Source organism: Elephantulus edwardii, unplaced genomic scaffold (assembly GCF_000299155.1).
Source record: "Elephantulus edwardii isolate Elephantulus edwardi_28Jun2011 unplaced genomic scaffold, EleEdw1.0 scaffold00445, whole genome shotgun sequence".
Classification (NCBI taxonomy): domain Eukaryota; kingdom Metazoa; phylum Chordata; class Mammalia; order Macroscelidea; family Macroscelididae; genus Elephantulus; species Elephantulus edwardii.
Genome location: NW_006400195.1, coordinates 816086 through 829063, shown reverse-complemented (window position 1 = coordinate 829063; position 12978 = coordinate 816086). Strand labels below are relative to the sequence as shown.

The 12978-nt window shown below is 39.9% G+C and overlaps 1 protein-coding gene across 1 annotated transcript; it reads left to right on the top strand.

Annotated features, from left to right (window-relative positions):
- Positions 1 to 309: 309 nt before the first annotated feature.
- LOC102867842 (pterin-4-alpha-carbinolamine dehydratase-like) lies at positions 310 to 707 on the top strand. The gene has a single exon (XM_006902745.1). It carries the CDS (start codon positions 469 to 471, stop codon positions 634 to 636), a length of 168 nt encoding a protein of 55 aa, XP_006902807.1. The 5' UTR covers positions 310 to 468; the 3' UTR covers positions 637 to 707.
- The last annotated feature ends 12271 nt before the right edge of the window (positions 708 to 12978 follow it).

The following is a 12978-nucleotide window of genomic DNA, read 5'->3' as shown; positions in this document are numbered from 1 at the left end:
TCCCAATTCAAGTCCACTCCCACTGTCCGCTGTGTCTGTGTGCGGGACCTTGGCCAGTCCCAAAGTTCAGAGTTGGCAGGGGTCGCGAGCTGGGTCGGGTCAGAGCTGGCGGAGGGGGTCGGGAGCTGGGTCGGGGGAGCGATGCGATACCTGAAAATGGGGGTCGTGGGTCAGAGTTGCAGGGGTGTGACCCAATTCAAGTTCATTCCCACCGTCCACTGTGTCTGTGCGCGGGACTAAAATTATTTTTTTTTAAAAAAGTTGATCATTTTGGTGGGCCTGCCCCCCCCCACCTCCTGCTCACCACAGCCCCGCACGCACATGGCTGGCCAAGCACACATGCTAAGTGCTGAAGAGAGGGACCAGCTGCTGCCGAACTTGAGAGCTGTGGGCTAGAGTGAGGTGGAAGGCCGTGATGCTATCTTTAAGCAGTTTCATTTCAAAGACTTCAATAGGGCCTTTGGGTTCATGACAAGGGTGGCCCTGCAGGCTGAGAAACTCGACCACCATCCCGAATGGTTTAACGTGTACAACAAGATCCATATCACCCTGAGCACTCATGAGTGTGCAGGACTTTCTGAGTGGGACATAAACCTGGCCAGTTTCATCGAACAAGTAGCTGTGTCCGTGACATAGGCCCGGTCTTTCCTCAAATTCCTCACGGGAGTAGGGTGACTGAATTGGGAATCCTGGGAGGAAGGTGAGGAGCCCTTGGTCCCAAGCCCCTGCTGTGTCACCACTTCCAGATCCGCCCTCTCGCCTATTTTAGGGTGAGCCCCTCCATGCCTCGAGTTGCCAGTATAATAATTTGAGTAAGTCCTTCTCTTTCATTTCAACTTCCCAGTAAGCCATCATTTTCTTTCCAAGATGCACCCATTCTGATTCATTCCCCAGGACACTGTGATAGAGGGGGGCGCTAAACATGACCCTTAAAAGTCAACACCAGGACATGCTTTACGCCTCAAACAAAGCTTTTATGTTGCTCACTGGGGGGGAAAAGTTGTTAATTTCCTGTTTTATTCTAATATTTATTAATTAGCTTAGTGGACTCATTTCTTCTTGAAAAACGTATTTTCTTTGAATCTTTGTTTTGACTAAAAGCACCAAGTAGGTATTTTCTGAAATGACTTTTCCTTTTTTGTATCTGATCATTTTTCACAACAGAGATCTGTTTTCTTTGCTAGGGGAGAAAACAGAGGACTGTTTTCTTTTCTAAAGGAAGTGAAAATACTCCCTTTGTCTTGTGCTGCAGAATTTTTTCATCCACTAAAGTTTGAGAATATTTCTCTTTGAAAGAGACGAGATCACTTTAAGATGAGATATTGTAAAGAGATTCTATTCTTGGACCAGTCTTATCTCCTTGACCATTCCCATTGCAATCCACGCAGATCTGGATTTTTTAAAAAAAATAAAGTACTATATTTAATTTTTAATTCTGTGATTGCAATTTGAAGCATATTTGTCATTTGTGAGAATATTTGATGTTAATATTTTAATTGTATATGTGCATTTAATCTTAATGGAATAAATTTGAGAATGTCTAAAATAGTACATCATTAAATTTGATAAAAATATCAAGATAATTATGAGAACTTCATCTGAAGCATTTCCCCCTTATATATGCATGAGTGGGGAATTGATTTTTTTGTTGGTTTTTTTTTATTTTAATGAATGTTTACATAGATTTTGGATTTCCATTCATTCATTGTTGCCTTTTTCTCCCTACCCACCCCTTCCCCCCCCCCAGTTCGCTCTTCTCTTGAAAAGTAAAAGAAAAATTCTTTCACTGGTACATAATCTCCCCACCCCGGCCCAGAGTACACTCCACTACGCCATATGACATAGATGATAAGAGTCCAGAATGAAGGTTACACAGTGGAATTCCTTTTTCCCCTCTCTTTTATTTATTCTTTGATTCATATTTTCTCCTTCCTTCCATCTCCCTCCCTTAGCTTACCTGCAGTATACCCCTTGTTCAAGATTGTTCTCATACATATAATAATCATACTCCTTTCAACGAGTTCTTTCCTTCATCTATTCTAATGCAGTTCATTATCTTTCCATTCTTTACTTTTACATTCCCTCTCCAACTTCCCCCAGCCAGTATTTGTTCTATTTTGTAACCATACTGTTATGCAGTATTTATCATTTATGACTGAGATATTCCACTTAGCATAATTTTAATAGACATCAGTGAAATCAATTACCAGTCCAACTCACCCTACTTACCTAGCAGTTATTTAGTATGAGTCTAATCGGTTCACTATGGACTTTTAGGGGAACAAATAGGTTCATCTCAGAGAGGATGAGACGAGGCTGCTCCTTGGAGGCAAGGATTCTGAAGTTTTGTCTGACATACTTTGATCATGTTGCAAGGCAGGACCAGTCCTTGGAGAAGGATGTCATGCTTGGGAGGGTGGACGGACAGCTCAGGAAAGGAAGACCCTCGATGAAATGGATTGATTCAGTGACTGGGGTAAAGGGGTAGGTGTGTCAGAGACAATAAACTTGGCACAGGATGGAGCAGGGTTTAGGGCTACTGTACATAGGAATGCTATGAGTTGCAGGTAACTCGATAGCACATAACAACGACAACTGGTTGAACTCTCTTCAGCCTTAAAGTCTTGAGTCTGAATGCCCGAGAGCCTAATATAGTCTGCAGTCTATATAGGCACAATATGTGAAAGACTAAATTTCCTATAGCTATACTACTGAAAAAGAGTTCTTTGGATAGGCACAGCTCTCTGAACAATGAAAGAAATACCAACATGTAATGAACTAGTCAGATCTTTTAACAATGTGAAAGAAGAATTTTGTATTTGTTGAATCTAATAAAACTTGGGCTTTTGCTTTGTATGTCTTTGCCTTTTTTAATTTTCTTTTTCCAATGATTCATGCTTATTGATTTCACAAACTAATTGATCCATGATGGATTGAAAATGGGGGAAAAAAACAAAACCACACACCAAGAATACCACCGTAGTCCTTAACCACAGATGGGAGTTGTTCTAGGGCAGTGCTTCTCAAACCAAGTGTCCCCTTCACCTTTCTCTACTGCCAATTCATTTTCCAAGATGGTTTGTGAGAGTGCCTGGGTGAGAAGGTGTGGCAGAGCCATAGGAAGAGTAAGACCTTAACTCTGTCTCTGTCTTAGAAATCTCTCACCTGTATGGGTTGGTGGCTGCCAAATTGTCTCATAATGTTGTCAGAGATGACAAATTCTAGATAGAAAGTGGAAGTCTATGGAAATCCTTCCCTTGCTTCTTCACTGTGAATCGTTTTGTATGAGTCAGGGGACAAGACTGTGTAGTTGAATACAACCTCCTCAATAATGCATAGAGCAGAATGAAACCTCCACCCCTGTCTTTGTTCATGCCCTTGAAATGTATACCCTTGTATAATTTGTCACACTTTGGCCAGAACTCAGGAATTATTTTTTTACCTTTTTATTTCTTTATTTTATATTATTTATTTTAACAAAAGTTTACAGAAACGTTGAGTTTTCATTCATTCATTCATTGTTGCACATTTTCCTTCTTCCCCTTCCCTTCCTCTCCCTAAGACCACTTTGCAGATTGTTGTCATACTCAGGAATTCTTCAGAGATTAAAACAGACACTCTTAGCATGCCTCTGGCTTGACTAGGGAATCTCTCTTAGCTGTATGGGCAATTAGGTTGCACCATTCCAAGTACTGTTATGAAGTTATGTTTCCCCTACTCTCTATCTGTATCTAAGTGTAAGGCATAGTATTTGTCACTGTGATCTTTTATTGTTTGGAATCAATACTGACTATAGAGATACCTGGGAGATATTTCTTGGTCTCATATCCTGACATCTCACACTAACAATGCCTTCTTCTAGTACAATAACAGTAACATAAAACAGGGCATGAATGACATCATAGCTCTCTGACACTCTATGACTTCCCTTCTTGTTTCCATCAAACTCATTGACCTGACGTCTGGGTTATTTGACAGATTATGAAACTACTTAATTTATTTTATTATTTACTAAGATGTTGTTATCAATTAATTGATAATATATCTCTTTCCCCCATTGTCCATATGTCCCCATCCCTTCTATCAGAGAGATACATGGAATAATATTAACAGCAACAACAATAATAACTTTAGTTGGAGTTCTAGGGAAGAAAAGAGAACAACTCTTAACAAACAGTATAATATTGCTTGTAACTTTGCCAGACATAGGTCTAGAAAAGAGACAAATGTCCCTCTTTTTAAGTAGTAGAATTCATGATGGTCTTCTTTGGAGAAAGCCTGATTCAGAGATGACCTGTGAAATAAAATCTGTTAGATAAACTTTGACTTTGGATTAAGAATTCACATCCATCCTCATGAGCCTAAACTTAATTGAGGATAATTTTTTGCACTTAGGGAAATTGAGCACCACAACAAGAGAAAGGTAAACAACCCAATTGAAAAATGGGCACAGGATATGAACAGGCACTTCACCAAAGAAGACATTTAGATGGCAAACAAACACATGAAGATATGTTCAAAATCCCTACCTCTAAGAGAGATGCAAATCAAAACAACTATGAGATATCATATCACCCCAGTAAGAATAGCAAAATTTAACCGAACAGCAAATAACAAATGCTGGAGAGGTTGCAAAGAAACTGTAACCCTTATACATTCTTGGTGGCAGTGTAAAATGGTGCAACCACTATGGAAGGAGGTATGGCTCTTTCTCAAAAAGTTGGAAATAGAAATACATTTTGACCCAGGAACTCCACTACTGAAATATACCCTAATGAAACCATAACTGCTACCCAAGCACATATATGAACACATGTTTTTTGCTGCAAAGAGTTGGAAACAACCCAAGTGCCTATCAAGAAACAAATGGACAGGGAAGCTGTGGTATATTCACACAATGGAATACTATGCTGCATTGAAAAACAAAGAACTCATGTATTATTGTACAAAATGGGCAGGACATTATGCTGAGTGAAATATCTTGGTCACCAAAGGACAAATACTACGTAATGCCACTGTTGTAAAGTGGGAGTGACATCTACTTAAATGATTTAGAAAAATAGAAAAAGAAGGAATGCTCCCAGGCAAAGATATTACCAAGAAAGAAAACTACAGACCAATATCTCCCATGAACATAGATGCAAAAATCCTTAACAAAATACTGGCCAATAGAATCCAACAGCATATTAAAAAAATTCATAATGACCAAATGGGATTCATAACAGGTATGCAAGAATGGTTCAACAGAAGAAAACAATCTGTGTAATTCATCACATTAACAAATCAAATAACAAGAACCATATAAACTTAGCTATTAATGCAGAAAAGGCATATGACAAAATCCAATACCCGTTCTTCAGCCAGATTGGAATAGAAAGTAACTTCCTCAACAGAGTGAAAGTATATACACAAAACCAAGAGCCACTGGTATTCTCAATGGAGAAAGACTAAAAGCATTTTTCTTGTCTATAGGGACCACACAAGAATATCCACCGTCATCACTTCTATTCAATATTGTATTGGAAGTATTAGCTAGGGCAATTTGACAAGAGAAGAAAATAAAAGGCATCTGTTGTTGTTACTGTTATGTACCTTTAAGTCATCTATGACTCATAGCAACCGTATGTACAACCCTAAATCCTGCCAATCTCTGACACCCCTACCTCCATTTCTCCAGTCACTGAATCAATCTCATTGAGGGTCTTCTATTGTGCTGTCCCTCCACCCTCCCAAGCATGATGCCCCTCTCCAAGGACTGGCCTCTACTTGCAACGTGCCCAAAGTATGTCAGAGAAGACGAAACTTCAGAAACCTTGCCTCCAAAAAGCAGCCTGGTTCAACCCTCTCTAGGACAAACTTGTCAGTTCTCTTAGAGTCCATTGTATATTCAATACTCTTCTTCAGCACCACAGCTCAAAGGTATCAATTCTCCTTCTATCATCCCTAGTTATTGTCCAGCTCTCTGATGCAAAGACCATGCCATGTATCAGGTGCACCTTACTCTCCAACCTGATGTCACTGCTTTCAGTGCTTTAGAGAGATCTATAACAGCTACTTACCCATTGCAATATTTCTTTTAATTTCCCGGCTGCTGGTGCCAATAGTGTTGACCATGGAGCCAAGCAAACTAAAACTGTGAACAATCTCAATCTCTTCACCATTCATACTGATGCTGCCAATTGGCCAAGTGGTGAGAATCTTTGTTTTCTTGATGTTGAGCCTCAATCCATACTGAAGGCTGCAACAGTCCCTGACGTTCCGCAGCAAGCATTTCAGGTCCTCCTCAGTTTCAGCAAGCAGGGTTGTGTCACTTGCATAACACAGATTGTTGATGAGTCTTCTTCCAATCCTGATGCCACATTTCTCCTCATAGAGTCCAGCCTCCCAGATAATCTGTTCTGCATGAAGATTGAAAAGGTATGGAGATAGGATATATCCCTGGCACACACTCTTCCCAATTTTGAACCATGCAGTGTTTCCTTGCTCTGTTCTGACAACTGCCTCCTGGTCCAAGTATAGGTTTCACATTAGCACAATCAAGTGTTCAGGGATTCTCATTCTTCTCAGAGTCAGCCACAGTTTCTTGTGACCCACACAATCAAACACCTTTGCATAATCAATGAAACACAGATAGACATTCCTCTGGTACTCCCTGCTTTCAGCCAAGGTCCATCTAACATTAGCTACAATATCCCTAGTACCATGACACCTTCTAAACCCAGCCTGCACTTCTGGTAGTTCTCTGTTGGTGTGCTGTTCCAGGAGTTTTTGGATAATATTCAGCAGAATCTTGCTTGCATGTGATAGCAATGATATTGTTTGATAATTTCCACACTCTGTCAGATCACCTTTCTTTGGAAAGGAAACAAATAAGATCTCTTCCAGTCAATTGGTCAAGTGGTTGTCATACAGATTTCTTGGCACAACTTGTTGAGCACATCTAGGGCAGCATCTGTTAGTTGAAATATGTCAACTGTTATACCAGCAATTCCTGGGGAGTTATTTTTAGCCATTCTTTCAAAGCAGTTTGAACTTCATCACCACAGATTCTTGCTCATATGTTGTTTCATTAAATTCTTCTGTGTCTGCCAATTCCTTTCGAAATGAATTTCATCGAGGATTGTTGTTATGTGCCGACAAGTCACTTGCGAATCATAGCGACTCTATGTACAACAGCCATTAACTCTGCTCTGCCCTGTGCCAATCGCACTGTCTCCAATACACCCATCCCGATTACACCAGTCACTGAATCAATCCACTTCATAGAGGGCCTTCCCCGCCTGCGCTGTCCCTCCATCCTACCAAGCATGATGTCCCTCTCCAAGGACTGGTCCCTCCTTACAACATGTCCAAAGTATGTTAGATAAAGCTTCAGAATCCTTGCCTCCAAGGAGCCAGCCAGTTTAACCCTCCCCAGGATGAATCTGTTTTTCTTGGCAGTGCATGGTACATTTAATACTCTTGTCCAGCTCAAAGCCATCAATTCTCCTTCTATCTTCCCTAGTCATTGTCCAACACTCTGATGCATCACAAGTGATTGCAAAGACCATGGCCTATATCAGATGCACCTTAGTCTCCAGAGAGACACCATTACTCTTCAGTACATTAGAGAGGTCCCTAACAGCAGACTTTCACATCACAATACGTCTTTTAATTTCCTGGCTACTGGTGCCAAGAGCGTTGACTGTGGAGCCAAGCAAACTAAAGCTGTGAACAATCTCAACCTCTTCACCATCCATCCTGATGCTGCCAGTTGGTCCAGTGGTGAAAATCTTTGTCTTCTTGACATTGAGCCTTAATCCATATTGGAGGCTGCAGGCCTTGACCCTCTGCAGCAAGCGCTTCAGGTCCTCCTCACTTTCAGCAAGCAGGGTTGTGTCATCTGCATATCACAGATTGTTGAGAGAATTGGCAGACACAGAAGAATGTCATGAAACAACATATGAACAAGAGTCTATGGTGATGAAGGAAGAAGATCAAGCTGCTTTTAAGGAAATAGCAAAAAATAAGGCCTCAGGAATAGATGGTATACCAATTGACATATTTCAGCTAAGAGATGCTACCCTGAATGTGCTCACCAAGTTGTGCCAAGAAATCTGGAGAACCACTTGGCCAACTGACTGGAAGAGATCTATATTTGTTCCCATCTCAAAGAAGGGTGACCCAACAGAGTGTGGAAATAATAGAACAATATCTTTGATTTCATACACAAGCAAGATTCTACTGAAGATTATCCCAAAACGACTGGAACAACACATCAGCAGAGAACTGCTAGAAGTCCAGGCTCGGTTTAGAAGGGGTCATGGAACTAGGGATATTGTAGCTGATGTTAGATGGATCTTACCTGAAAGCAGAGAATACCAGAGGAATGTCTATCCGTATTTCATTGACTATGCGAAGGCATTTGACTGTGTGGATCATAATAAACTGTGGCTGACTCTTAGAATGGGAATTCCAGAACACTTGATCATGCTAATGAGAAACCTATACTTGGACCAAGAATAGAGCATGGAAACACTGCATGGTTCAAAATTGGGAAAGGCGTATGCCAGGGATGTGTCCTGTCTCCATACCTTTTCAACCTGTGTGCAGAACAGATTATCCAGGAGGCTGGGCGCTATGAGGAGGAATATGGGGTCAAGATTGGTGGACTGGTGGAAGATTGTTGATAGGATATAAAAATAATGTGAATCTGTTTAGAAAAAACGAACATCACTAAGGGCAAAACGGAACTTCATATTGTTTCTAATAAAGGACCAGCATTTATTTTCAGACATTGGAAATAAAATAGTTGAACCATGGTAGGTGGAGTATGACATTGGTGTTTTCATTCAGAGATGAAAGATATTTTAAGGATATGCATATGGGTACCAGGTTGATAAACAGTGAACTGCAATGGTAGTTTTTAATGTGTCAACTTTCTAGCTGAACTGCATTTCCTAGAATTCACTCTCCTATTGGTTTCCAGTTAGGGTCAGCTACAAAGAAGATTCTTGGAAAATTTAAAGACCAGATAGGAAAAAAGTGTTCATTCTGTTGCTCAAACACATCGCTTGCTGATTGTTTGACTCATCCCATTAGTATGGGATAGAAACTGGAGCTGGAACTGTTCTATCTCCCTTTGGGTCTCCTTTCACCTCCTCCAATGCTGGGACCATTTATATATATTTAGTTGACTAAAGCCTGATTTTCTGGAGATTTTTTTTTAAAGGTCAGGGACAAGAAGTTTCCTTTTCCTCCCCATGGATCTCTAACTCATGCTTATGGATTCCAGCCTGCCCTAAATTTCCATTACTTTACATTCATTTTCTTTCTCTACTGTCTGCTCTGTGCACTTCAATTTCCAGCTTCCAATATGGAAACTATTGCCTTACAGAGATTGCTTACTCAGCTTCCACTATGGCAAGTGGCCAATTCCCTGTAACAAAATTGTATTGTTCTTTCACAATATATCCCCCCTACTGATGCTGTTTCTCTGGTTGAATTCTGACTGATATAAATGAGAAGCTAGTGTTTAGTTTTTATCATGTTAAGATTCAAATGCAGATGGAACAATATGGAGATGTCTGTTTATAAGGCAATTTGAAATTTAGGAAAGATGAGAAAACCGGCTTAGATTTGAAATGCTTGCACAGAGATTGTCAGGGGCCATGTCTCCGAAATGATAGATATGCTGACGTTTTAACACCTAGTATCTTTTTCCCCATATTTTGGTTTTTAAAAAATGTTAATGTTGGTTTGCATACAAAATTCATGTGTAGTGTGTTTCACACTTTCCTTCTTTCACGTTGTGTTTTATGTCATCATTTCTATACATTGTGTTTTTCAAAATTAATCACCATTGAACTATGCCCACCATTACTCTGTCAGTTCAGGTCCCTGCTGGATCTTTTCCATGTCTTTTATCCCCTCCCTCCATTGACCAAATTGTGTAAACCTATTATTTCCCCCCTGCCCACCCTCATTGCTCTGCTACCATCCATACCCCCCTTGGACCTATTCATACACGTTTTACTAGTTATCCTTCTATTTTTACAGTAATTTTTTTGCCGTATTTTTCCTTAGAAGGCTTGAGTTAGTTCACTCAGCATAATGATTTCCAGTCCCTGCCAAGTTATGTAGTAATTTTCAAAATTGTTCCTCCTGAGTGCTATGCAGTATTTGATCATGTGATTGTACTACAACTTCTTAATCCATTCGATTGTGGTTGGATATATGGGCTGGCTTCATATTCTCGGGATTGTGAATAATGCCGCTATGAACATTGGTCTACAAATCTCAGTTTGTGTCTCAGTTCTAACCTTCTTGGGGTATATTCCAAGCAGTGGAATAGGAAATATCAAAATGCCTCCCAGAGTAGTTGTACCATTTTACAATCCCACAATCCCATTAACAGTGCATGAGGGTTCTAATCTCTCCAGAAATTCACAACCAGCATAAGATAAAACTGATGAATGAGACCTTCTAAAGATTAAATCACTGTGTGCCTCAAAAACTTTTTCTAGTAGGGTAAAAAGAAAACCTACAGGTTTGGGGAAAAACATCTGACATATCATCTCCGACAAGGGTTTCATAACAAAAGTATACAGACTCCCATAGGACCTCCACAAGAAAAAGGTTGATAACCTAATTCCAAACTAGGCAAAAGATATTGAAAGACTTTTCACAGAGGAACACATTAGATGGCCAAAAGACAGAGGAAGAAATGCTCAAAATCACTAGCAATATGAGAGACACAAATCAGAATCATAATGAGATACCATCTCAACCCAATAGCAGTGGCAAAGTATAACAGGACAGCAAGTACCTGGTGCCTTTTTAAAATCGTTTAGAAGTAGAGTCGTTGGAGATACTATAAATTAACATGAGTTTAAAGTAAAGTAGAGTAGATCTTAATAGATACAGAAAAAACATAAAGGAGGAAGATGGTCATATTTTGAAGACGGTACTACTACAAGCTGCAGAATGTCATGCAATGTCTTTTGGCATCAGAAGCACAACACACAAGAAAGGATCCTCCCTTAAAGTCTGAAAAGAAATTACTCTACTGACAACAAAATTTAAACTTTGAGCTTCTGGAACATATGTTACTGTTGTTGTTAAGTGCCTAATACTCGAGCATGACTCATAGCGATCCTGTGAGTCTATAGTCTATAGTTGCATAACTGTCATTGTTTCCATAATACTCATAGAGTTTCCAAAGGCCTGTTGTTTAGGAAGTGAGTGCCAATCCTCCTTCCAAGCCTGCCTTAATCTGGGAGTTCCACCAAGCACAGTTCATAATGGGTAACTTTTATGACATTTGTCATACCAGTGGCACAGCATTCAGCATCATAGCAATCCAAAGTTACCTCAGTACATAAAACTGACAGACTAGTGCTGAACCACTTAGAAATATGTTCCTCCCAAACACAATGAACAACAGGTCTGAAGGCCAAGGGACAAGGGCTCACCAAGCAGGTTCTGATTGACTCAAACAAGAGGCTTCCCACCCACAGATGATTGTTACCAAAATCCAGTCAATCCAATCAGCTCACACAAGATTTTGAAGGAAATAAAAACAACCCAAAAGTTTACACCCGACTTTAAACTAAAACAAGAGAATCTACCCTACAGAATCCAAGTATTTCACACATAAATCTCCAAACTGGAGACTTAGAGCCCAAATGCCATTTAAATACAAAGGCCTGCTCACCATGTACTGACTGACTTAAACAAGAGTCTTCCAGCCCACAGCTGATTGATAGCTAAATCCAGTAAACCTAATGTGCTCACAAAAGATTATGAACTAATTAAAAAAACCAGTAAAGAGTTTACACACTACTTCCAAATAAATACTCTCAAAAACCCAACTAGTTCACACCAGAGTCTCCAAACTTGAGACTTATTCAAGGCCCAACCGACTTTTAAATACACAGCCCCCTCCCCATGCCCCGGCTGAATCAAACAAGAAGCTTCAAGGCCATAGTTGATTTTTAACAAAATCTAGTATATCTAATCAGCTCACACATGATTGTGAATGAAGGAAAAACCTAACCAGTTTCCACCCAACTACAAATTAAGAAGAAAACCTACACTCTAGAGTCTGTTTCTACAAATAGACCTAGTCAGACCCCAACCGATTTTTAAATACAAAGGCCTGCCCATCAGGTACTGATTGACCTAATCAAGAGGTTTCCAGCTTACAGTTGTTTGTTAGCTTAATCCAGTAAATCTAATCGACTCAAACATGATTGTCAAAGATATAAAACACAACGACACAGTTTTGACCCAACTTTCAACTTAAACAAAGAACTTATTCTCCAGAATCTAAGGTGCTTCACATATAAACCTCAAAACTGTAGACTTAGTCAGGGCTCAACCCATTTTAAATACAAAGGCCCACCCACTATATCCTAATTGACTTAAACAAGAGGCTTCCAGCCTACAGCTGATTGTTATCAAAATCCAGTAAATCCAATCAGCTCACATAGGACTGTGAATGAAATAAAAAGCAATCATACAGTTTACACCCAACTTTCAACTAAAACAAGAGAATCTACCTTCTAGAATCCAAGTGCATCACATCAGAGCCCCCAAGCTAGAGACTTAGTCAGGGACCAATTGACTTTTAAATATAAAGGCCTGAACACGAGGTCCTGATTGACTTAAAAAAGAGGCTTCTAAGCCTATTTTTAATGAAATGTAGTAAACCAATCAGCTCACAGATGACTGTGAATGAAACAAAAACAATCAGTTTCCACCAAACTTTAAAATAAGAAAACCAACACTGTAAATTTTAACTACTTCACAACTGAGCCTCTAAACTGCCCACCACATCCTGATTGACTTAAACAAGAGGCCTCCAGCCCAGAGGTCTTGGATTGTTGTTGTTGTTGTTGTTATGTGCCGTCAAGTTGCTTGCGACTCATAGCGACCCTATGTACAACAGCCCTAAACTCTGCTCTGTCCTGTGCCAATCGCACTGTCTCTGACACT

Bases quoted from the DNA above. Each gene is read 5' to 3' on its own strand.
- LOC102867842 (XM_006902745.1), top strand. From the start codon at position 469: ATGACAAGGGTGGCCCTGCAGGCTGAGAAACTCGACCACCATCCCGAA.